Below are 25653 nucleotides of genomic sequence, written 5' to 3'. Positions count from 1 at the left end.
CAATCAGTAGATTTGTCCATGCTCTTCTCCCTAAGTAATTCACTAACAGAAGATCAATCATAAAGTATCCTTAAAAAAACAATTCTGGGTGCCTCAGTCCGATAAGCATCTACCTTCGGCTCAGGTCATGATCCCAGGGTCCTGGGACTAGGCTCACATCAAGCCCCTCATCACATTGCTTCTCCCTCTCCCTCTGCAGCTCCCCCGGCTTGTGCTGTCAAATAAATAAAATCTTAAAAAAAAAAAACAAAACACAATTCTGTTTTTGAATACTGCATGTCTTACCACACCCATTAAACAGTTTTAGTACTCTATCCTAAATTATAAAGGAAGAAAAAAAAAACTACCTCCAGTAGTTGCCCATTTTAACGTGGCTTAATCAAATATTCTGCCTCAGTCTAAGTGATTATTTTATTCCTCTCATAACTCCAAATAATTGAGTTTGCCAGTTTTTCCACTTTTAAAACAATTTGGTGCCAGTTTTTCCACTTTTAAAACAATTTGGTGCTATTATGGAGGAGATGCTGTCTCAGGTCCCTGAGAACAAAGACAGAATCTACATTCTGTCAAAGACCTGTGAAACTTAAACTGAATGTCTTAAATTCTTCCAAGGACTCATGAGGTATTTTGTGAATAGTTCTTGAGTATTTAGCTTTCCACCTAGCTTGAATCCATTTTTCAGTAAAAAAGGAAACAGCACAAGCCTGAGCTACTTGATTATGGTCACCATCTCAAAGTTGGCTTCACATATGAAACACTGATGTCAATTTGTCCTTCAATTAATTCTTAAAAGCAAAACAACAAAAAAGGCTAAATTTGGTGAAGCAAAGTACTACCTCTACTATCATTATCAGAACAGAAATATAACACAAAAATGAAATATTGGGCATGTAGTTTTATCTTGAAACATGTATTTATGAAAATGAAAATATTCACTTTATGAGGAGGAAAGGAAACAGGAAATGTTTAAAAAAGAACAAAGGTTCCTGCACACAAGTACATTAATAGCGCTCTTTGTACCTTAATATTTAAGCACTGGAGAATAATTTAATTTTTCTAACAAAGAAAGCAATGCCTAGAAAATCTCCTGATATTGCTACATTTTTTTGAAAAATGCATTTCTCTTACCAGGAAAAAGGACGAAGATTTATTCTTAATTTGTGAATACAGGTCAAAATGAGAAAATAAATGCCAATGAAAACTAAAATATGAAGAAAAGGCTTCAGATAAAACTTCAGCTGAAAGAGCATCTTTTGAAGAAAAAAAAAGACAACTACCAAGACAAATCTCTTTGAATGATTATTTGCCACAGACTCCCTCCCCCTACCTCCCTCCAAAAAATTCAAGTCAGACAACATTTAATGAACGTCCAAATGCACTTAGCTAAGTTCTGGAAGATGTAAAATCATTTAGCAGCAGCAAAAGACAAAGAATGGCAATCAAAACATCTGACAATTAAATTTTAAAAGCTTATTGTAACTACCAATAATTAATGTGAGATCTAACAAAAATTTCTAATTGATATGTAAATTTTTTATATAATTAAGTTCTTGGAACAAATAGATAATATTCAACAAATATAGGTATTTCAAAATTAGACCAAGTATGGACATGAGGCCAAAATCTTCAGATTAAGAGCTTGAAACATAAATCCTCCATTAAGGTTGCTTGTGACACAAAGAAATGTTGAGTTCACTGTGTTAATGATTTCTACTAAAAACAAAATTCACCACTGGATCTACCAGCACATGCAAGTTTATTAGCATAATCATGGCAAGTCCTATGCTTATATGAAGTCATCAAGAAACTAAAACTCTAATTCCAAAATTGAAGTGATTAAATCCTTATCTTTCATATGTGGCAGAATTCATAAGTTTGCATTTAGATGTGAAACTTGTAAGAATAGATCTAAATGTTACTAGAAAAGACCCTTAATAATTATGTTTTGGTAGTCCTCCTTTGTCCTTTTGGTGTCTGTGGGTAAAGATCACTTTAAAAGTTCTATAATTTATCATTAAAAACATAATCAGTATCTCTGGAAACAACAGGTTAGCTAGGTATGTGACTGACCACTTAGACAAGCAAAATAAAGTTTTTTCTTTTCCCCATAATTACCTAACAAAGCTTATTCTTCAAAGCCAAGACTTTCCATCCAATACAGTTGCTTTTCAACTTACTGAAAATCTTAATTAAGAAACTGCCCTCTCTGAAATTTACTAAATGTCCCATACATCTCATGTGTTGCTTTAACACTATGTGGCTGAAGCTGACTACAACTCCCAAAATATACTGGTAAGAAGTGACCGACAAGAAATGAATTAAAAACCTCATGAAATACTTCATGCATTTTTCTTTAAAAGATAATTTTCAGTCAAGTTAAATCTCATCTGCTAATTTATCTCATTAAAAACTAAAAACCCACCCAAGATGTTATTTTAAATATTGGTCATATTCTAAAAGCCAAATCTATAAATGGGTTCACTAATAATTTGTTGGCACATTACCTTCGTTTTTAACATTTCTAGTTGCTGGCTTATAATTAAGAGGCTCTGTTTTCAGAGAAAGGAAAGGATTTTTGGTAATATATTTACAAGACCACTCATTCTAATAAAATGAAAATGCTAGATACAAAAACTCTGAAGTTAGACTATATACAACAAAGTTTTGAAAGAGGGGAAAGAGGTCAATAAATGAAACCTAAGTACTGGATGGTGATGTGTTTGCCTATTTAAAACATTTCGTTATGTCATACAATTAACACCTTATGCTCTCTTCATATAACAGAATATAATTATAAAACTGACTACACTGATTTGGATCTACGGTAATTCAAACTACATTCCTCAAGCCATGGAATAACTACATACAAATAAGCCCTAACAACAGTTTTGAAAAAGCTCTTCAGGAACAATATGGGTAACATGGATCATGCAAATATACATAAAGTGAATCCAAAATCTCATTTTGACGAGGTACTTCAACCTCCTACATCACTATTTTTCTCCAACCACTGCCGGTAAGAAGTCAAGAAGAATTTCACCTCCTAGCCCTAATGCCACTCATTCTAAGGTGAAAGTAATAATAATAAAACTGTCAAAAACAGCTGGAAGGAGGAAGCTGTGCAATCTACTGAAGATGACAGGCCCTAAATAACTAAGTAGGTAAACAAAACAATGAACTGATTTATCAGTTTGGGGAGGTTATCCTAATCTAACATAGATGAAAATGATGGTTTGGTTAGGTAACCTCCCATCCTGCCTTCCCTGCACACAAGGAACTTAATAGCGATTTGTTAAATAGCATGTACAAAGATCTGGAAAACGTTCCTAACAGTTAAAAATGAATGTTTATCGAATAGACTTCTCACTTAATAAACCAATAAGCCCTCACTCTAAGCATATGCTAGAAAAGCTAGGGGGAGAGGGAGAAGGGGCGGGAGCGGGGGAGGGGGGCGGGGCGGGAGGGTTGAACCAAAATAAATATGAACCACAGTCCCCACTCTTCAAGGGTCTCTCAATTCGTTAGAGTACAAGAGTATGCAGGAGAGTCAAAGACCAATTAATTGCTAACCTGAGTGGTGCGGACTTTAAGAGCAAGGGCTGTCCAGAGAAGTTTAAATATCTAAAGATTGGAATAATAATATTACTTTTAATAGCTATCACTTGAGCACTTACTATAAGCCAAGTGCTTTACAGGCATTATTTAGTCTTCACAACAATCCTTTGAGTAGAGTACTTATTAATCCCAATTTACTCAAGGGGAAACGGTCAAAGTGGTTAAGGAACTTACCCAAGGTCACTCAGCTAGTTAAGTGGCTAAGACCGCCGCTTACCCAAGAAATTACAATTCTAGAGCTCACACAGTTAAGACTTCGTAAAGCAGTGAGAGTGCGCGCGAGGGGGGCGGGGGGAGGCCATATAGGCTGGCAACATTACACTCGCAAGATCCGGCAACGCATTCCCCGGGTTTCGTTCGAAGTAACGAAGTTCCAAAGATTCGCTATCTTTTGCACCAGCAACCTAAACTGACGGGGGGGGGGGGGGGGAGACGACCGCAAAAATGGCTAAGGAGAGTTAATCTCATACAATGTTGAGCTTTAGCTAATAAAGCGATTCAGAGAAAGAAACTAGAAATAAGTTATTTGTTTTTGAATCTGGGGTTTTACTGCTTAAACGATTTCTTTCCGAGAGAGCGCGAACTGAAATTTTGGGCGAGGAAACCGCGGGTATGGCAAATTACTGTTTTCTGTATTACCGGGGGAAAAAAACAAGTTTTATGACTAAAGGAAACGCGTTATTCCAGGTACTCGAGAACCTTGGAGAGTTGCCAAAATTAGTTACAGTCCCAGGACAAAATGGGGTTTAGGAAACATTTAATGACGAAAGTTGAATCAAAACCGAAATGGCTCTAAAGTGAAAAAACGGAGCAAAGAAATGCCGGTAGGTCTTCGGGGAAAGCGGCAATCCCAGCTACACTTCTCCCACGGCCAGTGGCGCCGCGCGAGGCCGGGACAATCCGAAAGGACCGCTCCCCGGGAGGAAGAGAGGTACCAAGCGGGGCTCTTCGCGACGCCCCGGGCACCGCGGCGGCGGCGGGCGGAGAGGAGGGGAGGGAGTCGGGACGGTTCGCCCTCCCCGGACTTCGGGCAAAGGAGGCGTCGGGCTCCAAACTGCAGAGTCGAACGGATGCAGAGTAAAGAAATGGGACAGAGAGATGGAAAGTCCGAAACCCCCCGGCGCGGCCCCGCAAAAAGAAAGGAGCCAAGTGAGCTCAAGCAAAGAGGGGGACAAAAAGAGACGGAGCGGGAGCGCGGGGACCCGCAGGGGCGAAACGGGAGTTCTGCTAAGAGACTAAAGGAACACAGCCTACGGCGGGCAACGGGGATTTCAGAGAGGCCAGAGAAGGAAGGAGGTCGGCGACGGTTACCGGCACCTCTCCTCCCCGAGTTCGAAACTCCTAGCCAACCCTCCACACCCGCCGCCCGGATGGGGGAGGGGGCACATCTTCCCCCCACAACCTTTCCCCACATGGGAGAGCACGGCTGACGCCCGGGCCCGGCCCGGCCGTGCGCCCGCCTCCAGCCCGGACACTCACAATTCGCCTCTCCCTGATTTCTCCCAGTTCTTTATCCACTCTACGGGAACCACCACAGTTGCGGCCGCCATCTTCCCCTCACTAGTAGCAGAGGCCCGGATGTGTAGCACGCGAGCGAGGGGTCAAAGGGGAGCACCGCCCACGGGGAATGCCGGGAGCTGCGAGTTCGGTTTTCGATTTCCCGCCCCACTTTCCTCCCCACCCGCGGAAACCCGAGGCCTTGCCTGTAACTAGGTGGCTGAGACCCATGGGTTCCTTTGCAGAGTGACTGCGCCGACCGCGCCCTCTACAACCCTTGCCCTAGCTTCCCTTTAGAACAGGAAAAATGCCATCCCCAGGCCGACTCATAGCCCTTATCTTCTTCCGTAGTATCTACTCCAGGCCACTAATTCAAACATGTATTTTTCAAGCCCCTAGTATGTGCTAGACACTGGGGACAGAGAAGCAATAAGCCATTGCGCCTACCCTCAACGAGCTCACAGTCTGTGGGAAAGACAAACATAAGCAGATCAATTACAATACACCCTACTAACTGCTGAGATAAAAGAAATTAATCAGGAAAGAAGCAGCCATTTACTATGTGCTAGACATGCTAATACAAGGGATGCGAGCAGAAATTGACCCCTGGGAACACTTGCGCCACCAGTGCTGACACCCTACGGTAATCAGCCTCTGCCTCTGTAACCTTAAACAAAACTAGGGGGCGCAATTACCATAAGAAACAACTTGTTTACATTACAGTCTCAAAGTATTTCTCGACAAGATACTACGATTTCAAAGGCGAAATAAAAGCTACGGTGGGAAAACATGGCAGATACCGTCCTAATTGTGATGAAAATCAGCACGCCCAGAAATGGGCATTCTGTGCCTCCTGATAAGGTGCTAAGAAAAACCAACCAATTTTGTAGTATTCATGACGCCATAATTCGCATAACCTGAATTTAATCATAAGGCAATATCAAACAAACCCATAGAGGGACAGTCTACAAAATTACTGGCTTGCACTCTTCAAAATCATCAAAGTCACTAATCCTCCAGATTAAAAGAAACAGACATGACAACTGATCCCCAGCCAGAAAAAGAACATTTTTCTTTTGCTAAAAAGGGTATTACTGGGACAACTGACAAAATTTGAATATCTATAGATTAATAATACTATATCAATGTAAATTTCTTGATTTTTATACTTGTGCTATGGTTAACATGAAAGTCCTTGTTTAAGAAAATACTCGCTGGAGTATTCAGAGATAATGGGACATTATGTTGCAACTTACTCTGAAATATCTCAGAAGAAAACCCTTGGATGATTAAGCAAATGTAAAATATTAACATTTTAGGAGTCTAAGTGAAGGACACACAAGGATTCTCTGTTCTGTTTGTGCAACTTTTCAAAACAAAAAAAGTTTTAAAAAATAAGTGTTTGGCAAAAATTTTAGAAAATAGAGGTAAACCAAAGAAAGAAATCCTACCACACATATATTAAGGTATGAACTTTAGAACTAGTATATTCTAAATTTGGCAATTTTCACCAAATGCACCAGGTTCATTTGCATTGAAAAGCTGTTGGAGGGATAGGCTGTATTCATAATAAGCTCTGGGGAAATACCACATTGTTCATGATTGTTTTTCATGAGCTATATCTAGTCTCCTAATGTCCCGTCTGATTTTGAAATCCTAAAGCCACTAATTAGAAAATACACACCGTTTAGTTTCAGTGACATCTGCTCATAAAAACCCTTTGCCATTTCAAGGAGGTTCAGAGAAATGAGTGCCCGCTGATCTTTTCATTTTTCATTATTATGGACTTTTCAAGTGTCAACAAAAAGGTATAGTGAATCCTTGCTGTACCATCATCCTCCCTTAAAGAAATGTGAAATCATTATTATAGGATGGCTTCTGTGATACAAGAAACACTATCCTGCTGCTTATCTATACTTCACTGTATAACCGATAGCAGTGGGCACTATCCACATTTGAGTCCAGATAATTCTTTGTAGAGGACAGGGAGGATCCTGTGTATTGTAGAACCCCCCCACACACACACCAGTGGTTACAACAGTCTCTCCAGACATTGCAAAATGTCCCCTGAAGTGCAAAATAACCCCCTGTTGAGAGCCACTGACAATATTCTGGTGTATTGTGGTTTACCTTGCCACTTTATCAGAGTGATTTCTCCTTCCAAACACTGAACTGTGTGCAGTATGCATACTACTCAGTATGCTACAAATGTGGTATGACCTGACTGCAGTGATGCCCTTTGAAGCTTTGATTTTCCCTTCTCCCAGAGCCTGCAGAACTATTTTTACATGTTATGATGACTCCTTTAGGAATTCCTCGGAGCTAATTGGCTTTTCGCTCTATAAGATTGCAAAGCTATCACATCTTTTGCATCTTTGCTGTTGGCTTGCCTGTCCTTTGCTATCAGAGTCTGGTATTATCTCAGCAGCTGAGAGTACTGTTCCCTGGTGATCTCACTGGCTCCAGGGTACCAATGGACTAGGCAGGGACTGAGATCTGTGGTGAAGGCCAGGGATTGGGTAGTTTCAATGTTGACAGTCTGATGCACAGAGTGATAGTTTAATTTCAGGTCACTGTAAGGTCAAGCAAAACAAGACAAAATAAATAAAATAATCGAAGAATGAATGCAAAAACTGTACCCTTTGTGGAATTGTGCCCTAGAATGCTGAGTATTGGTAATGGATTTCTATTAACTAAAGACTTAATTATGTTGAATATACATATTAAAATTTCTAGGATAACCACTAACATAAAAGGATATTATATCTCTTCCAAACTACCAAAAGGGGGAAAATTAAAAGAGAGAAAGAGAAAAAAATCAACCACCAATCCAAAAAAGGCAAGAAAGGAGGAAAAACTTTTTGGAAAAGTGGGACAAAGAGAATAGAGGAAGATGGTAGATTTAAACTTAAATATATCAATAATTGCATAAAATGTAAATGAACCAAATGCTCCAGTTAAAAGTAAAGATTATCAGTCTGGATTTAAAGAAGTCTAGCTATTTTTAAGAGATACCCCCAAAACACACATACACAGTAAGTCTGAAAGTAAAAATGATGGAAAAAATACATAGGCAAATAGTATGATCAATAAAATATAAGCTGTTATAGCTAGATTAATATCACACAAAACAGACTTCAAGGGAAAAATAATTACTAGATTTAAAGAAGGTTATAAAAGGTGCCTGGCTGGCTCAGTTGGTAGAGCATGGAACTCTTGATCTTGGGGTTATAGGTTCAAGCCCCATGCTGAGTGTAGACATTACTTAAAAATAAAATATTTTAAAAATAATTTTTAAAAAATAAAGAAGTTTACAGTATACTGATAAAAATTTCAATTCAACAGAAAAATGTAATAATACTAACCTTGAATGTATTCAACTGCTTTGACTATGTGAAACAAAAATTAACAGAGATATAAGGAGAAATAGACAAATCCACCACCACAGTGAGTTTTTAGTTCATCTCTCTCTCATAAATTCATAGATGAAGCAGACAAAAAATCAGTAAAGATGTAGAAAATTTGAACATCAAATGAACAAGCTTGTTCTAGTAGATATACAAAGAACACCGTACCTAGCAACTGGAAAATAAACATTCTTTACAAGAACACATGAACAAGTCACCACATACAGATTGTTCACTGATCAAAAGTACCTAGCCAAGGGGACAAGTCGGGGTCAAAATCCATCTCATGCTCCATTTGCCAAACCACATGCTCAGGTGTGGTGCTACATCCATCTGGAAGAAAGAACACATTTTCCTAATTCATACAAAAGCAATATGTCATCTAGTAGTGGTCCAACACATGAAACATTCATGAAAGTTAATCATATGCTAGGTTAAAAAAAAATGTCAACAAATTTCAAAGACTCAGTCTCAAACAGTTCACATTTTCTGACCACACTGCAATTAAAGTGGAAATCGGTAACAAGAAGATAAAGAAAACATCTATGTTTGGAAATTTTAAAACATACTTTGAAATCAGGCGTCAAAGAGAAAAAAATCATACTAAAAATTAGAAAATACTTAGAACAGAACAATAATGAAAATATTACATGTCAAAACTAATAGGGGTACATGGCTGTGTCAGTCGGTAGAGGAAGTGACTCTTGATCTTAGGGTTGTGAGCTCAAGCCCCACTTTGGGCATAGAGCCTACTTAAGAGAAAAGAAAACTAATTTGAAAATTATGGGTTGCAGCCCAAGTGGTATTTAGAAAGAAATTTATGTTGTGAAACCTTTGTATGATTAAAGAAGTAAGGCTGGGGCACCTGGGTGGCTCAGTCCGTTAAGCATCGGCCTTCGGCTCAGGTTATGATCCCAGAGTCCTGGGATCGAGCCCCGCATCGGGCTCTCCCTGCTCAGTGGGGAACCTGCATCTCCCGCTCCCTCTCCCTCTGCCTGTGTTCCCCTTGCTTATGCTCACACTCTCTCTCTCTGTCAAATAAATAAATAAAATATTAAAAAAAAAAGAAGCAAGGCTGGAAATTAAAAACCTAAGCATCTGATTTAAGAAGCTACAAAAACAATAACAGAGTAAATGAGAAAGCAGAAATAAGGACATTTCAAAATAACAAATATTAATAAAAAAAGAAAATGTCTAATACAAAAGATCAATAAAACCCAAAACTGGTTGGTTGAAAAGTCTAATAAGACTGATAAACCTGGGGCGCCTGGGTGGCTCAGTTGGTTAGGCGACTGCCTTCGGCCCAGGTCATGATCCTGGAGTCCCGGGATCGAGTCCCGCATCGGGCTCCCTGCTCAGCGGGGAGTCTGCTTCTCCCTCTGACCCTCTTCCCTCTCGTGCTCTCTATCTCTCATTCTCTCTCTCTCAAATAAATAAATAAAATCTTTAAAAAAAAAAGACTGATAAACCTCTCTGGAAAGACTGATTACAAAAATGGGAGAAGGTGTATATATAAACAAATATTAGGAATTGTATCAGTTGGGTTCATGACAGGAAACATGACATACTAAAAATGGATAAAGACAGGTTTTTTTAAGATTTTATTTTATTTTTTAGATTTTATTTATTCCTTTGACAGAGAGAGACACAGCGAGAGAGGAAACACGAGCAGGGGGAGTGGGAGAGGGAGAAGCAGGCTTCCCGCTGAGCAGGGAGCCTGATGTGGGGCTCGATCCCACGACCCTGGGATCATGACCTGAGCCACAGGCAGACGCTTAATGACTGAGCCACCCAGGTGCCCCAAGATTTTATTTTTAAGTAATCTTTACCCCCAATGTGGGAGTCAAACTTACAACCCGGAGATCAAGAGTCACATGCTCCATGGACTGAGCCAGCAAGGGACCCCTAAAGACAGTTTAATGAAGGAACCATGCACAAGGATGTGGGTGGGCAGGATTAAGGGAAATCAACAATGGATGGTGAAGCACCTCAGGGCTAGCAACACTGGAAGATGTTAGTACCTGTAAGCCTAAAGGGGCAAGGAGAGGGAATGGTTACCAAAAACTAAGGCAATAAGGAAAAATAAAATAAAATAGTAAGGAAAGGAACATTCAACAGGAACTGTGGCCTTCTATAGAAGAATCACCGCCAACTCACATCCCTGCAGGGAGGGAATGTAGGAAATAAATTTCCTGACCTTTCTCTCCTTCCACCATCTGATCTCCTGTTGCTGATACCTCCCATTGGCTGATGGCTACTGAGAGCCATAATGCAGGGGGGCCAAATGCAGTTAATGTGAGTCAGGGAAAAGAGCTGGGTGGAGAAGGATGTAAAGCCAACCTTGAAAGGGAAAACAGAGAATTCCCAGCACTGACCATTCCTTTTGCCCCTCCACACCACTCTTGTCCCTCATCCAGATGAAATCCCCATGACCTCAGATAAAATGTAAATACCCACCAGCTACTGTATCATTGCAGGGGGATGTCAATTCATTCATATGCTCACATGAAATCTGAAATATTAACCACCAACAGTGCTTTTCATACAAAGTAGAAGGGAAAGGCAGCTCTAAGCATAAAACATAGTTGCCATAGGGGCGCCTGGATGGCTCAGTCAGTTAGGTATCTGACTCTTGATTTCGGCTCAGATCATGATCTCAGGGTTATGGGATTAAGCCCTGCATAGGGCTCCATGCTGGGAGTGGAACCTGCTTGAGAATCTCTCTCTCCCTCTTCCTCTGCCCTTCCCCCTGCATGCGCGCGCTCTCTCTCTCTCAAGTAAATAAATAAATAAAATCTTTTTAAAAATTAAAAAAAAACATAGTTGCTATAGTCCCTGCTTCTGTAACTAGAAGCAGGCCCTAAGTTGATAATCATAGCTTCAATTTTTCTTCCACCCACTCCATGCTTCCCTTGCCCTCTTCTCAGTAGGACACGATACGTTCCCTGGTGGAGTGACATAAACCTTCATCCCCACAGGGGATCTGAATCCTTATAATCTTACCTTGACTGGGTTACCAGTTTTCATTGACCAGTACTATTGAACAAGGGAGTGAGAAGAGGCACCCCAGTGAAGCCCCTGGGTTCTAGAGATAGTTCTCCTTGCCTCCATTGCATAGGAGTAACCTAATCCGCCTTTGGTAATCAGAATAGACCACCCTGGTCTGTACAGTGACGCCTTGTCTGCCTATTAGTTAAACAGCATGAAGAACACAAAATGGCCAGAGGGCAGTGTCAGTTTCCAAAACATCAGAATCCTGACATGTTCCCTGGTGGAAGCATTTCTCCCTTGGGCATTAGAACCTCTTAACCCACTGAGTCCAAGATGTAGGGATGGGAAGCAAATATTTCTTCAGGAAGAGGGGTCAATCCCACCTCTACCTCTGGAATCCTGGACCCATACATTCTGGCTACAAGGGAGATGATATGATATATTGGCCCCGGTTTAAAGTATATACTAGGTTCTGTAGGACAGTACCCCAAACTTGCAGGTTATGGTGCCATAACTGAGCCTTTGGCAGGAAATGTCATCATTCTATCGAGCCAGTTGTTTCTGGGTGATGAGACATGTGATAAGACCAATGAATTCCATGGGGACAAGCCCATTGCCACACTTCCTTCACACTAAACTGAGTTCCTTTGTTGGAAGCAATGTTGGGTGGAATACCATGGTGATGAATCAGGCATTCTGTGAGTCCACATGGTGGTGCTGGCAGAAGCTTTGCAGGCATGAAAAGCAAATCCGTATTCAGAATATGTATCTATTCCTGTGAAGACAGTCAGTGCCTCCTCCGTGATGGAAGGGGGTTCAGTATAACCAATCTGCCACCAGATGACTACCTGGTCGCCCCCAAGGAATGGTGCATATTGGTGCCTCAGCATTTGGTCTCTGCTGATAAGCAGATTGCCAATTCAAAGTGGTAATAGACAAATCAGCTTCAGTGAGAAAAGATCCCATACATACACCCCATCCCAGCTGCCACAGCCATTTTGTATATGGGTCTACTGAGCAAGCACTAGAGTAGCTAAAGAGGCTAACATCAACAAAATAAGTTATATTATCCACCTGATTACCGACAGCATCTTCCGCAGTGGATGTCCTCTAGATGCAATTATATGGAACACAAATAACCTTCACACTTCTGGCCCATTCTAAGAGGCCTATGCATATATCTTTTTCCTAGGCCTCCTTATCACCAAATTCCTATCTTGTTCCTTCCACATTCTTCACCATCCAGCCAACATGTTAGCCTCTGCCCTTGAATCAGTCTACATCAGTATATTAGGCCATTTCTCCTTCCACCAAAGTAGACAATTAGATGTACTACTTGGCAGGATTTTCCTTTACCTCTGTCTTTAGGGGCCATCCCTGAGTGGAGCTGTCAGCCACCTGTGACCTACTTCTGTCAGGTGCCAGCCTACCATGCAAACCCATCTATAAAGCCATAGGCCTACATTCTCTTGCTCTGTTCAATGATTATAGAGAACTGTCCTTGAGGCCATATGTAAGGGCTGATGGAGAGGCAGTGATATAGTAGGAGCAAGTACCATGTGAGTCTGAGCTAGCTCCTCATTCACTTCACTTTTACTTTCCCAATTTTCTCAGATGTGATTTCATTCACAGTTTCCATTTAACAATAGAATGCTGCTGCACATGGCCATTTGATGATTGAGTGGATTAGATAATACCCATTTCCTAATGGCCCGTTCAAGTCACATAGTCTCTGATGTCTCATGCAGTCACTATCAGAACCTGGAAGCAATAGAGGCATTGCCTTTCAAATGGAAAATAATTGTCAATTAAGGAAAGTCTGGCCTTACTGCAACACCCTAAGAGTCTGTGCTATGAGGCTTCTATTGAGGCTTCATTGAACATGTACCACAGACTCAGATTTATTGCTGATGCTTTTCTTGCTTCAGATCCCACTCAAAACTGGCAGCCTTACAGGTTACTCAGTAAATGGGTTAGAGCAGCATACCCAAATATGGTATATGTTGCCTCCTAAATCCAGAGAGGTCCACCAAGTATTGGTTTCTTTCTTTGTGGTTGGCAGTACAAGGAAAAAGAACTTATCTCTTACTTCAGAAGAGATATTCTGACATTCCCCAGATTACTGGATCCCTAGAAATGTCATCCATGTAGCAGGCTCCTGAACTTTCACAGGGCTTATCTCCCATCCTCTGGTCATGAGGCATCTAGAATACTTGATTCTTCCCGCTCCTCAGAGTCATTAGCATAATGCCATCAATGTCATGGACCAGCATTATGCCTGTGGAATAAAAAGACAAGTTCCTTCTGGACTAGATTATCACAGAAAACAGCATAGTTTGAGATAGCCCTGAGGTAAGAGAGCAAGTGCAAACTATTTCTGATTATCTCTGCTGATGATCGTTGCTAGGTCAATAGGTACCAGAGGCTGGGTTGATTTACTCCAATAAAGATATCACATTAAGAAACACAGTTGTAATTGGTGTCACAACCTGATTAAATGAACAATAATTCAAAAGCATTCTCCAAAACTTATATGCCTTTACCCACAGGCTGAATAGGCAAGTTATATACGGGCATGTGGTTGGAGTCTTCACGATTTCATTGTTCAAGTCTTTGGTGGTGGCTCTTATCTCTTCAGTTGCCCCAGGAACTTGGTGTTGCTTTGGTTTACTTTATTGGCAATAGAGGTGAAAGGGGAGATGGGTACAGTTCCAGGGGATACTACTTGACCTTTCCTATAATGAGAGCCCTCCCTCCATGGATCATGAGTCAGAAAAATAATGTGTGGTGATTTGGCCAAGATGGGTCCAAGTTCCCACTGAAATGAACTTAGACCAAGACCTAATTTATCACCTGACTCCCTAAGTCCCCACTCTGGAAATGAACCACAGTGGCACACTCCCAATAATTAGCATCAATTCAGAGCTGGAATCTTATAACCCTCAGAAGGTTCTGGATATTTTCTTTACCCTGGTCATGTCCTCCTAATAAATGACCATAGGTCTCAGTCTGAGGAACATTTGGAAGATTTGCAGTATACATCTGTGATAGCATTGCAGTAAGGTCCTTTCTCAAAGAGATCTGGCCTCCCCCTTAATCAAGGAGCTCAAAAAAAAAAAAAATCAAGGACCTCAGACCTGTGAACTGGCTTAGTAGATCTGGGAACAGAGTAAGAGTTCAAGAGTCTGCAAAATTTTTGTCCCCCAGACCTAGAATTTTTCTGTTTCTCTATATCACATCTATTTCATTCCTAGGAAATTCCATAAACAATCACCCCCTGCAACAGATGGAGGTCAAAACACTCTATCCTTGTGCTTTATGTCAGTTGCAGCCACATTAGTTCTGACAGTTAAGCACCATCCCCTAGACTCTACCCTTTAGGACTCCATTAGTCCTTTTGAAATCAGGGTGTCCAATTCCAATGAAGCATCTCTCACTATCATCTCTGGCCTACAGAGGCTATTCCAGAGAGCTTTTCAATCATACTGGTGCTCCTCTCACCAATGTATTTCTTTTTTTAATTAAATTCAATTAGCCAGCATATAGTACATCATTAATTTTTGATGTTGTGTTCAATGATTCATTAGTTGCGTATAACACCTAATATATTTCTTAATGCTTTAGTGAAGAATGACCTCCCAATAGGGTGACTGACCGGTACAAATTTTCCTGAGACTGTCACATTTTTAAAGCTGAAAATCCCACAACCCAGGAAACTCTACTGCAGTCTTTGTACGAGTAGAGTTAGTGGTAGGCACTGAGCAGATTGCACATCATAGATCCACTTCCACATTCCCTTCTCCTTGGGCATTACGGCATATAGGCTATACTGAAATCCAATGATTCTTATGGGAGTGGAGACAATGAACTGTTGTGGGGGTTAGTCCTGAGGAGAATCAGTATTTCCTGTGAGGCAAGCACCCCCCTGGAAGTCACCAAAAGGTTTTTATGCAGAGGAAGGCTGGTACCACTAGAGAAAGGACATATGACTCCTTCTCCTGGCAAGGAAGGTTCAGGGAAATGTGGAGGCTAAATTTTTCTCAGCTTCATCTGTTTATGCCCAAATATTTCCACTCATTGTGTTAGGGTCCTATTCTTTCCCCCAGAAGAGCCCATCAGTTAACCTCAGAGCTCTAACAAGGCCATACCTTTAATCAGTGTTGCAACTCTGCAACGTTTATGATCAGTCCCTGGGCATGACTGTCAGGCATATCCATCCTACAGTTCCAGGAGAATAAAGACTACTTGAATGGTGACAGTGAGGGTCTTTGATTTTCCACTCTGATCTGTGTTGTGCATTCAAGGCTTTCCATTTGTCCTCTTTTTTGTATAAGCTCTCTACGGTCATCAGAAGCAGCCCTAGCCACATCCTTTGCAATCATCACTGTCACCATAGGGACTAAGTGCTCTAGCCTCTTGATTTCCCAAAGCTTTGCCCTCCACTTGTATTCCATTTCAAGCCACCATAGCTGATAATTTGAGTAATCGTCATCCAGTGCATACCACGCATTACAAGTGTCTCATTTTCCCCTAGAAAAGAGGTTGTCGCAGATTGCATTCTTTAGGAAGCCAAAGCTGAAACTGAGTTAGGATGCAAAGCATTTACTGGAGAGTGAAACCTGTGAAGCAAATGAGGAGGCGGTAGCACTGGGCAGAGGCAGTACAGGCAGGCAAAACAAACCCAAATCCAAAGTATGTGTCGATTCCATCAAAGACAACTCACTCTCCCTTCCAAGGTGGAAGGGGCCTAATGGAATTAAGACCATAAGGTAGCTGGCTAGTGTTCCTTTAGCCATCAGCACTGTATAAAGGACTCACCATTGGTCTCTGCTGTTGGCTTCTTGGGCACTCAGCAGGTGGCAGTAGCTAAACCAGCCTTGGAGAGGCGAAGCCCATGCTGCTAGGCCCATGCATTGCCTCCCTCCCCGCCTGCCTGCATAACCACCTATTCGGGGGCCCACAGCACAAGTACTATGGTAGCCAAGGAGAAAGTTTGGCTTACCCACCTGGTTGGTTTTGAATCTACTCTGCAATGGATGCTCTTTGGTGAATATTAATGTGAGACAAAGATACGCACACTTGGAACCAACCCCAGGGGCCCATCTACGTATCTCTTTCCCAGACAACCTTGCCACTGGTAGGGCAGTGTTGTCCTTCTATGCCTCCAATGAGCCAAGATACTTGCCACTTTTCAGGATTCACTGTGTATGTCCACATATCAGGCTTCATCTCCCTCCATACAAAAGGAATGCCCAAGGGAACTGCGCACTGGAATGAGTTCCCTTTAGCAGATAGGAAAGGGGGCAAAAGAAATGGGCAAGCATTTCACAGAAGAGGCCAAATGAATGTAATCAGAGAAACGCAAAATAACATATTATGTACACATTATGCCACCAGATTGCTGACAATTCAAATTTCAGTGTCCATATATGAAGTTTTATTGGCACACAGCCATGCTCATTCATTTACATATTGTCTCTGGCTGCCTTCCCACTCCAGGGCAGAGTTGGGTAGTTGCGTCCGACTCTGGCCGGCAAAGCCAAAAATGCTGACTGTCAGCCCCTTCCCTAGAGGATAAAGTTCAAGAAAAATTTAAATTAAATTAAGGTACATTAAACACAGAATTTCTTTCTTTTTTTTTCTAAAGATTTTATTTATTTATTTGAGAGAGAGAGAGAATGAGAGAGAGCACATGAGAGGAGGGAGGGTCAGAGGGAGAAGCAGACTCCCTGCCGAGCAGGGAGCCCGATGTGGGACTCGATCCAGGGACTCCAGGATCATGACCTGAGCCGAAGGCAGTCGCTTAACCAACTGAGCCACCCAGGCGCCCCTAAACACAGAATTTCAACATTTCTATCTTATTCAGAACATTCTTAGGAGCAGCACAGAGGAAAGGATAGGGAATAGAGTTAACCCCTTTCTACCTGGAAAATCTCCCTGGGAAAAGAGCCAGGGAGTGCTGCTTAAAAAAGAGAAGCAAAGTCAGTTGTTCTCAGACTTGAGTGGGCATCAGAACTACCCGGAAGGTTTCTTAACAACAGACTGCTGGGCCCTACTCCCAGGAGTTTTGACTCAGTAGGTGAGGCTTGAGAATGTGCCCTTCTTTTTTTTTTTTTTTTTTTTAAAGATTTATTGATTTATTTTGAGAGACTGAGAATGAGAGAGAGAGAGAGAGAGAGAGAGAGAGCACATGAGAGGGGGGAGGGTCAGAGGGAGAAGCAGACTCCCCGCCGAGCAGGGAGCCCGATGCGGGACCCGATCCCGGGACTCCAGGATCATGACCTGAGCCGAAGGCAGTCGCTTAACTGACTGAGCCACCCAGGCGCCCGAGAATGTGCCCTTCTAACAAGTCCCCAGGTGATGCTGATGTTGCTGGTCTGCAGACCACACTTTGAGAACTGCTGTCCTAAGAGTTAGAAGTGATTCCTAAACTGAGATACTCCAGCAACCTGCATCAGAATCACCTAGATCCCTGGCCCCATGGCACTTACGTTCGAGTGGAGAAGCGATATAACAAACAATTAAACAAGGGGTGCCTGGCTGCCTCAGTCAGTAGAGCATGTGGCTCTTGATCTGGGGGTTGTGAGTTCGAGCCCCACGTCGGGGGGAGGGAAGAGATTACTTAAATAAACTTAAAAAAATAAGCAAATAGATATATAATGTCATATAAAATAAAGTGGATCATGGGAATGGAGAGTGATAGGGCATGCTGTTTAAGACAGGGTGGTCAAGTCAGGCCCTCTATAAGAAGATGACATTGGACAGAGACTTAATGAAAGAGGAGAGCAAGCTGTTAACATTGTTAATTAATATCAATATGTTAATATGTGAGGAAGGAGTAATGGAGACAGAAGGAACAATCAGTGCAAAGACCATGAGACAGGAATATACTTGGTGTGGGTTCCCAGAACAATCCAAGGCCAAGAATTTGACTCTTTGTTCTTTCTGGTTCTTTGTGTTCTTCCTTCCCGAGGGCAATAAGCTTCATTTGATTCTCTATCACACAAATAGGGTCATACAATACGTGCTGTTCTGCAACTTGCATTTTCCCTTAGTGATAAATAATGAACATCCTTTCATGTCCCTACACTTAAGATCGGTCTCATTGTTTACAAAAGCTGAATATTCTTTTGTAGACATGTACCAGGGGTTTACTTTTCAAAAATCAATGATTTATATAACCAGTTTCCTATAGATGAACAGTTAGATTGCTTCCGTTTCTTGGCTATGACCCAGAAAATGCTACAGTATGCTTTTCCATATGTGTGCATGTGTTTGTGTCTCTGTACTTGTTCATGCATTCCTTTATGCACTAAAAATTTACTGAGCTGCTCTTATATGTCAGGTACCATGTTATATGCTGAAAATACAATGGTGAGCAAAACAGACATGGTTCTTGCTCTCGTGGAATATAGGGTCTACTGGGGGAAAAAATCACACAAGAAATATGTAATTACAAACTTCAAGAAGTGCTAGCAAGATATGGCAGACGCTGTTGTTCAGCTAATCCAACTCCCACTCTCAAGCCTCCTTCCAGCTAGAATTTTGGCCAATGAAACAAAAATGGGTCATGGTAGGCAAATCATGGTCCCCTCAATCACATCCTAATCCCCAGAACCTGTGCATCTGTTGGGTTACACGGCAAAGAATTAAGGTTGCAGATAGAATTACGCTTACTAATCAGTTGACCTTAGAAGAGGGAGCGTAAGCACTGGGTGTTATACATAAGTGACGAATCATTAAATTCTATTCCTGAAACCAATATTACACTATATGTTAAGTAACTAAAATTTAAATAAAACTGCGAAGCAAAAAAAGAAGAAGAAGAAGAAGAGGGAGTGTATAACGGATTATCCAGGTGGGCCCAATGTCATCACAAAGATCCTTCAATGTAGCAGATGGAGGACCAGAAAGTCAGAGATGTGATGAGAAAAAGCCGAAGTCCCAGTGATGTGACTGGCTGTGAAGATGGAAGGGGACCACCAGTCAAGGAATGCAGGCACCTTCTGGCAAGGAAACCACTATTCCTTTAGAGCTCAGAGAAGGAAGGCAACCCTACCAACACTGTGATTTTAGCCTAGCAAAACCCATTTCAGACTTCTCACATCCAGAACCGTAAGATGATAAGCTTGTGTTGCTTTAAGCCACTACATTCACGGAGCTTTGTTAGAGCAGACAGAGGAAACTCATGCATGGATTCCTTGAGAAAACTGTTGCTTTCCTGCCACACGTATCGTCCCTTCCTCTTCTTCCTTATTCTTGCCTCGAATGTGGAGCCATAGAAGTCATCTGGTGACACTGAGGGAAAGGCCAAGAGACCTATGCAGCCCTCAGCCCTGATATTGTTGAGCTGCTGAAGAAATGCCAGCCGCCCCTGACTTCCAGCCTTCTTGTCCTGTGAGGGGAAAACTAACAAACCATAGACCCATACTTTCCAGCTCTTGTAGTTATCCACTTACATGCAGACAAAAACAGCTCTGAGTGACAAGTAGGCATAAATGGCTGTGAGTGAACATCACCACATATCACAGAGACCTAACTTGATCATGAAAGGTGTGCATAGTGGGGATGGCACCTGGGTGGCTCAGTCGGTTGAGCGTCTGCCTTGGGCTCAAGTCATGGTCCCGGGGTCCTGGAATTGAGCCCCGCATCGGGCTCCCTGCTCAGCAGGGAGTCTGCCTCTCCCTCTGCCCCTCCCCCTACTCATGCTCTCTCTCTCTCTCTCTCTCTCTCTCTCTCTCTCTCTCTCTCTCTCTTTCTGTCTCTCAAATGAATAAATAAAATCTTAAAAAAGAAATGTGTGCATAGTGGAATTTTTTCCGTCCAACATCCAATTCCTCTTCCTATCGGTGGGGGGAGTCCCCAGTGTGTACAGCCTTGATGGACTGCACTACCCACTACAAAGTCTAAATGAGGAAATCTTTCATCTTCCTGCCCCTTGGCAGCCAGTGCACAGGGCACATCCTCGCCTCAACCAGAAAAAGGACACAAGTGTATATAAAGAAAAGGTTAACATCCTGTGTTGATGGCCCTCCAATGTCCCCTAGGCACTCGTCCTTTCTCTTTCAATGACCCCTCCTGCAGGCACCTGTAACTCTGCCCAATGACTTGCTGGCCACAGGAGTGTGCTTAGCCAGAAGCGGCAGGGAGTTAAGGTCCATAGGAGCAAACCTCTCAGTGATGACCATGAATGTAGGAAAAATATCCCAGCGTCCTTGTTTCCTGGATGGAAACCCTGAGGCATGTTCTATTTTGTCTTCCTGAGGTCCCAATAGAGTCAAGTCCCCATGGCCCACAGCACTAACCTGCTCATTTACAGACCTTGTATTGTTTCCCTGTCTTACCTGTCTCACTTCCCCACTTCCTTCCTTGGCTTCCTAGGCTTATTTTCCAAATACACCACTTGCTCTCAAATACTTCTCTGAGGGTCTGTTTCACCCAAAGTAAGACAGCTGGTACCAGAAGTAGTCTTTTGAAGTAGACCTTCAGGATGGGATTCTGGAACACAATCCCATACAACATAGGAACACAAAGACCTCACTACTGCTGGTAGGTAGAGTGGTGGCAATCTCTGGCATGCTGTAGAATGACAATTGATGAGACTCTTGCCTATGCTGGATTGGGATAGGATACAAATGGAAGGAAATACACCGGTTCATGCAATAGCTCTAGCACTTGAGAGATGAAAACTTTGAAAATCAGGGAGTTGGTTTGCTCTTGTCAATGACCATAGAAACCCTAAAGAAAGCAAATGACAAGTTTGGTTAGCCAATTATTAAGTCAAGGAACAGGAAGGAAGCAGAAGGCCTTCATGGGAACTTTTATCTTTTTTCATTCCTTCCAGAAAGGGTCAGTCTAGGCTAAAAATCAGTTCCAGATTTGATTGTGAGAGTGATAGAGTTACACAGGAGGATGATGCTTGTCTTCCTTAAGATCTGTCCCCACCTCAGCATATTTCTTTTAGGGACAATTCTTACTATGGCCCAAGCAGAGAAATACCATTTCTGGTAGGAGATAAAAGAGATTATTCACTGAATAGTTGTAGGACTTAGTGAATACATACTTGCTGGAATTGAGAGCATAAACCTGGGAATGGATCTTGAGGGGGCTGGACCAGGGAAGAATATAAAACTAGATATGGAAGAGTTTTTTATATTGGAACACTCTCCCATGACTCAGGATTCCACATCCTGGCAGGGATACCTGGAGTCAGTCCTAGTATGCTGCTGGAATGGCTCCTTGAAACTTGGAAACAACAAAGCCTATATAGTAAATGAAGTGGAGTTGTTGGAATTGCCTTGAAAGAGTACTGAGAGAAGGGTCAAAAAGCTTAGAGGGGTTGGCACATTAGAATGGCTTCCTTATGTAAGACCAGAAAGCACACTAGTTGATGGCATCCCCTGGAAGGGCCCAGAGGACACTTTTTTTTATTAAGGCAACAAGAAATGTGTTACTGGCATTGTGGAAAAGCTCAATGGTGGTTGTCTTCTGTGGGTCAGGGTTCATGATAGGGGAGACGACTATGTAATTTAGGCTCCTTGGTGTCAATGGGGATGATAGGATTCTAAAATAGCAGAAGCCAGGTGGCAGCAGTTAACTGTCAGAGTCAAGGAAAGTGTAATAACTATTATAGACACCAAATCTGGAGTGGCAAAGATGGGGCTTTGACCTGCAAGGATCTGTAGAGACGGCTAGTAAACTATGGCATTCTTGGGAACAATACAGATGGCAAGCTGTACCAGTTCATAACAAAATACCAGACTTGGGAGCTTAAACAACAGAAATTTATCTCCTCACAGTTCTAGAATCTAGGAGTCCAAGATCAAATTGTTGGCAAGGTCAGATTCTTCCTCACAGTTCTAGAAGCTGGAAGTCCAAGGTCAAATTGTTCGCAGGGTCAGTTTCTTCCGAGGTCTCTCTCCTTGGCTTAAAGATGGCTGTGTCTTCTCACTGTGTCCTCACATGGTTGCCTGTATGTTGTCTGTGTCCTAATTTATTCTTCTTATAAGGACACCAGTCATATTGGATTCGGGCCTACCCAAATGACCTTATTCTACCTTAATTATCTCCTTAAAGGCCCTATCTCCAAAATATGTCACATTCTAAGATACTGAGGGTTAGGACTTCAACACACAAATTTTGAGGGGACACAATTCAGCTCATAACAGAAACCAGCAAGAGTATTTCTTATAAAACTAAAAAAATAAAGATAAACAAATCAAGACTACTTGAGCAGTAGACTGTCAGTTGCCACAGTGGAAAAATCTGATCCTTTGTCGAGTTTCCATCCCTGAGCAGTCTCTCAGACCCAGAATTGATCAAGTGAAGAAAGGCCAAGTCCCCTTGAGGAAGGACCCTGCAAATCCACAGCAAATATATACAGTTATGATTCCAGCGACTCTGCCTCCACAGGACCTAAGCCTATTCATCAGTGTGATGGTAAAGTAGAGGGGAAAGGAACACCCATATTTTGTGGAGCTGATGTCAGGGAACCTAAAGCACCATCATGGGGCCCTCTGTTAGAGTGCAATGTGTGGAGGCTTCATAGGAAATGGAGTCTTGGCCCAAGTCTTACAGTGAAACCAATGGATCCACACCCTTTCTATGGTCATTTCTGTGGTCCCTGAGTATATTATTGGAAGAGACATATTCAGCAGTTAGAAGAACCCTCAAATTGTTCCCTCACCTAATAAGTAGAAGCCATTAAGATAGAAATGGCTAAGTGGAAGCCTCTGAAACTCCCTCAAGCCAGCCAAAAGAAATGAGGCCATACCCTGACAGGACTGGCAGGGAATAGTGCCAGCTTCCTTGCCTCTGGCCCAGGTGAGACAACCTTGAGTTGTGTTCCATGGCCACCTAGAGATTTCCCTGGAGGACTGAGACCCAACTGCCCAGAACCATGCCTGCTCACTAATGCACCTTGCATTTGCTTTCCTTCTTTCCATGCCTCACTTTTCTACCAATGCTTATCACCTCCCATATAGACTATTTGTACTCAAAGCTTTGCCTCAGTGTCTCACGGTGAGGAAACCCATCTCCTCTCTGGCCTCTGTTCATACTGAATGAACCCCTCCCAACATATGGAGGGGTTTTGTTGCCATTGCTGTTGGTTGTTACCCCCCCCAAAAATAACTCATGCCATACACATTGTTCTGCAATACCTTTTTTCATTTTATGAGGCTTCATGGAAATCTTCAGATCAATACATTATATATCTAATTCATATTTTAATAGCTGTGTCAAATTCCATAATATGGATAACCATATCTACTTTCCTACTGCTAAACATTCAGGTAGTTTCCAGATTTGCCTCCACAAACAATGCTGCCATAAGCATTCTTTTTTTTTTTTTTTGAAGATTTTATTTATTTATTTGACAGAGAGAGAGACAACACAAGCAGGGAGAGCTGGAGAGGGAGAAGCAGGCTTCCCGCCAAGCAGGGAGCCCGATGCGTGGCTCGATCCCTGACATAAGCATTCTTAGAAGTATAGCCTAATGAGGGGCGCATGGGTGTCAGTCGTTAAGCATCTGCCTTCGGCTCAGGTCATGATTCCAGGGTCCTGGGATCAAGCCCCCCATCCCAGCTCCACGGGAAGCCTGCTTCTCCCTCTCCCATTCCCCCTGCTTGTGTTCCCTCTCTCGCTGTGTCTCTCTCTGTCAAATAAATAAATAAAATCTTTAAAACAAAAAAAATCTACCTTCAGGGGTGCCTGGCTGGCTCAGCTGGAAGAGCATGCAACTCTTGATCTTGGGGTCATGAGTTCAAGCCCCACATTGGGTGTAGAGATTACCAAAAATAAAATAAAATTGAATAAGCTTTTTAAAAATCCTTTAAAATAATCTACCTTCATGGGCACCCAGGTGGCACAGTCAGTTAATTATCCAACTCTTCGTTTCAGCTCAAGTCATGATCTCAGGGTTGTGAGATTAAGCCCCATGTTGGGCTCCGTGCTCAGTGGAGAGTCTGCTTGAGATTCTCTCCCTCTCCTTATGCCCCCCCCCGCTTGTTCTCTCTAAATAAATAAATAAAATCTTCAAAAAAATCCACAATGATGAAGGTAGGTCAAAGGGACACAGGAGCCAAACTGAAAGAGCTCCTGATAATCAAAGTTGGAACAACTTAAGTAACAAGAAATAGTAGTGTTAAATTATAAGTATAAAATACTTATCCATAGATTCATACTATTATAAATAAATGATTATATAAAGAAATAGGGGAGAAGAGACAAATCTCCCACTCAGAAGAAGTTCAAATAATTTATGTATACACTCTGTCCTCAAGGAGGTACATCATAACTTCCCACTACTTAAGTGTGGACTGTGCACTGTGGCCTCCTTCCAAAGAGTAGAGTATTGGGGGGGGGGGGCTGGGCACAATTTTCCAGTAGAGAAGACTGACAAATGCTACCTCAAACAGGCGATCAAGGTTAATAGGAACAATGATGTTATTTTGATAATATGTCCTCCTTGCTAATATGTGATGACATGGCATGTTACCTCTGTGGTGGTCTTCAAAACCCATAAAACAAGTCTAATATTGAGAAGACAAACCTCAACTGAGGAACATACTACAAAATACCTGACCAGTATTCCTCAAAGCTGTCATGGTAATGAAAAGCAAGGAAAGTCTGAGAAACTGTCACAATCAAAAAGGGCCCAGTGAAATATGACTACTAAATGTAATGTGGTATCCTGGATGGGATCCTGGAAATGAAAAAGGACATTAGGGTAAAACTAAGAAAATCTAAATAAAGTATGGACTATAGTTGATAAATATGAATCAATATTGCTGTATTTGAACAAATTATGACAAATGTACCATCTATGTTAATATAAGATGTTAATAAAAGAAACGGGTGAAAGGTATATGGAAACTCTACACTATCTTTGCTATTTTTCTGTAAATCTAAAATTGTTTCAAAATAATATTATTTAAAAATAATTGACTATATATGAATAGGTTTATTTCTGGACTCTAAAATAACTATTAAAATAAGTAAATCTAAGTTATATTTCTGATATGGTATGAGATAGGGGCATGGCTATTTTCTTTCGTGTGGATAGCCAATTGTGCCAATATCAGTTTATCAAACAATTGAATTAAAGTGCTGCTTTTGTTATCTTTTAATTTACAATGCTTAT

At 41.8% G+C, this 25653-nt stretch overlaps 1 protein-coding gene across 14 annotated transcripts in view; it reads right to left on the bottom strand.

Moving 5' to 3' along the window:
- THOC2 (THO complex subunit 2) overlaps positions 1-5184 on the bottom strand; it is a 114032-nt gene extending 108848 nt beyond the window's left edge. For all 14 annotated transcript variants that reach the window (XM_073879187.1, XM_073879186.1, XM_073879188.1 and 11 more), the window contains exon 1: positions 5095-5184. In XM_073879187.1, coding sequence (XP_073735288.1) covers positions 5095-5165 — 71 coding nt within the window. In that variant the 5' untranslated portion in view covers positions 5166-5184. The remainder of the gene's footprint in view (positions 1-5094) is intronic.
- Between the last annotated feature and the right edge of the window lie 20469 nt (positions 5185-25653).

The sequence above is a fragment of the Callorhinus ursinus genome, unplaced genomic scaffold, assembly GCF_003265705.2.
Source record: "Callorhinus ursinus isolate GAN/ISIS: 27379988/994484 unplaced genomic scaffold, GSC_fseal_2.0 scaffold33, whole genome shotgun sequence".
Lineage (NCBI taxonomy): Eukaryota > Metazoa > Chordata > Mammalia > Carnivora > Otariidae > Callorhinus > Callorhinus ursinus.
This window is presented reverse-complemented; position numbering and strand designations above follow the sequence as displayed.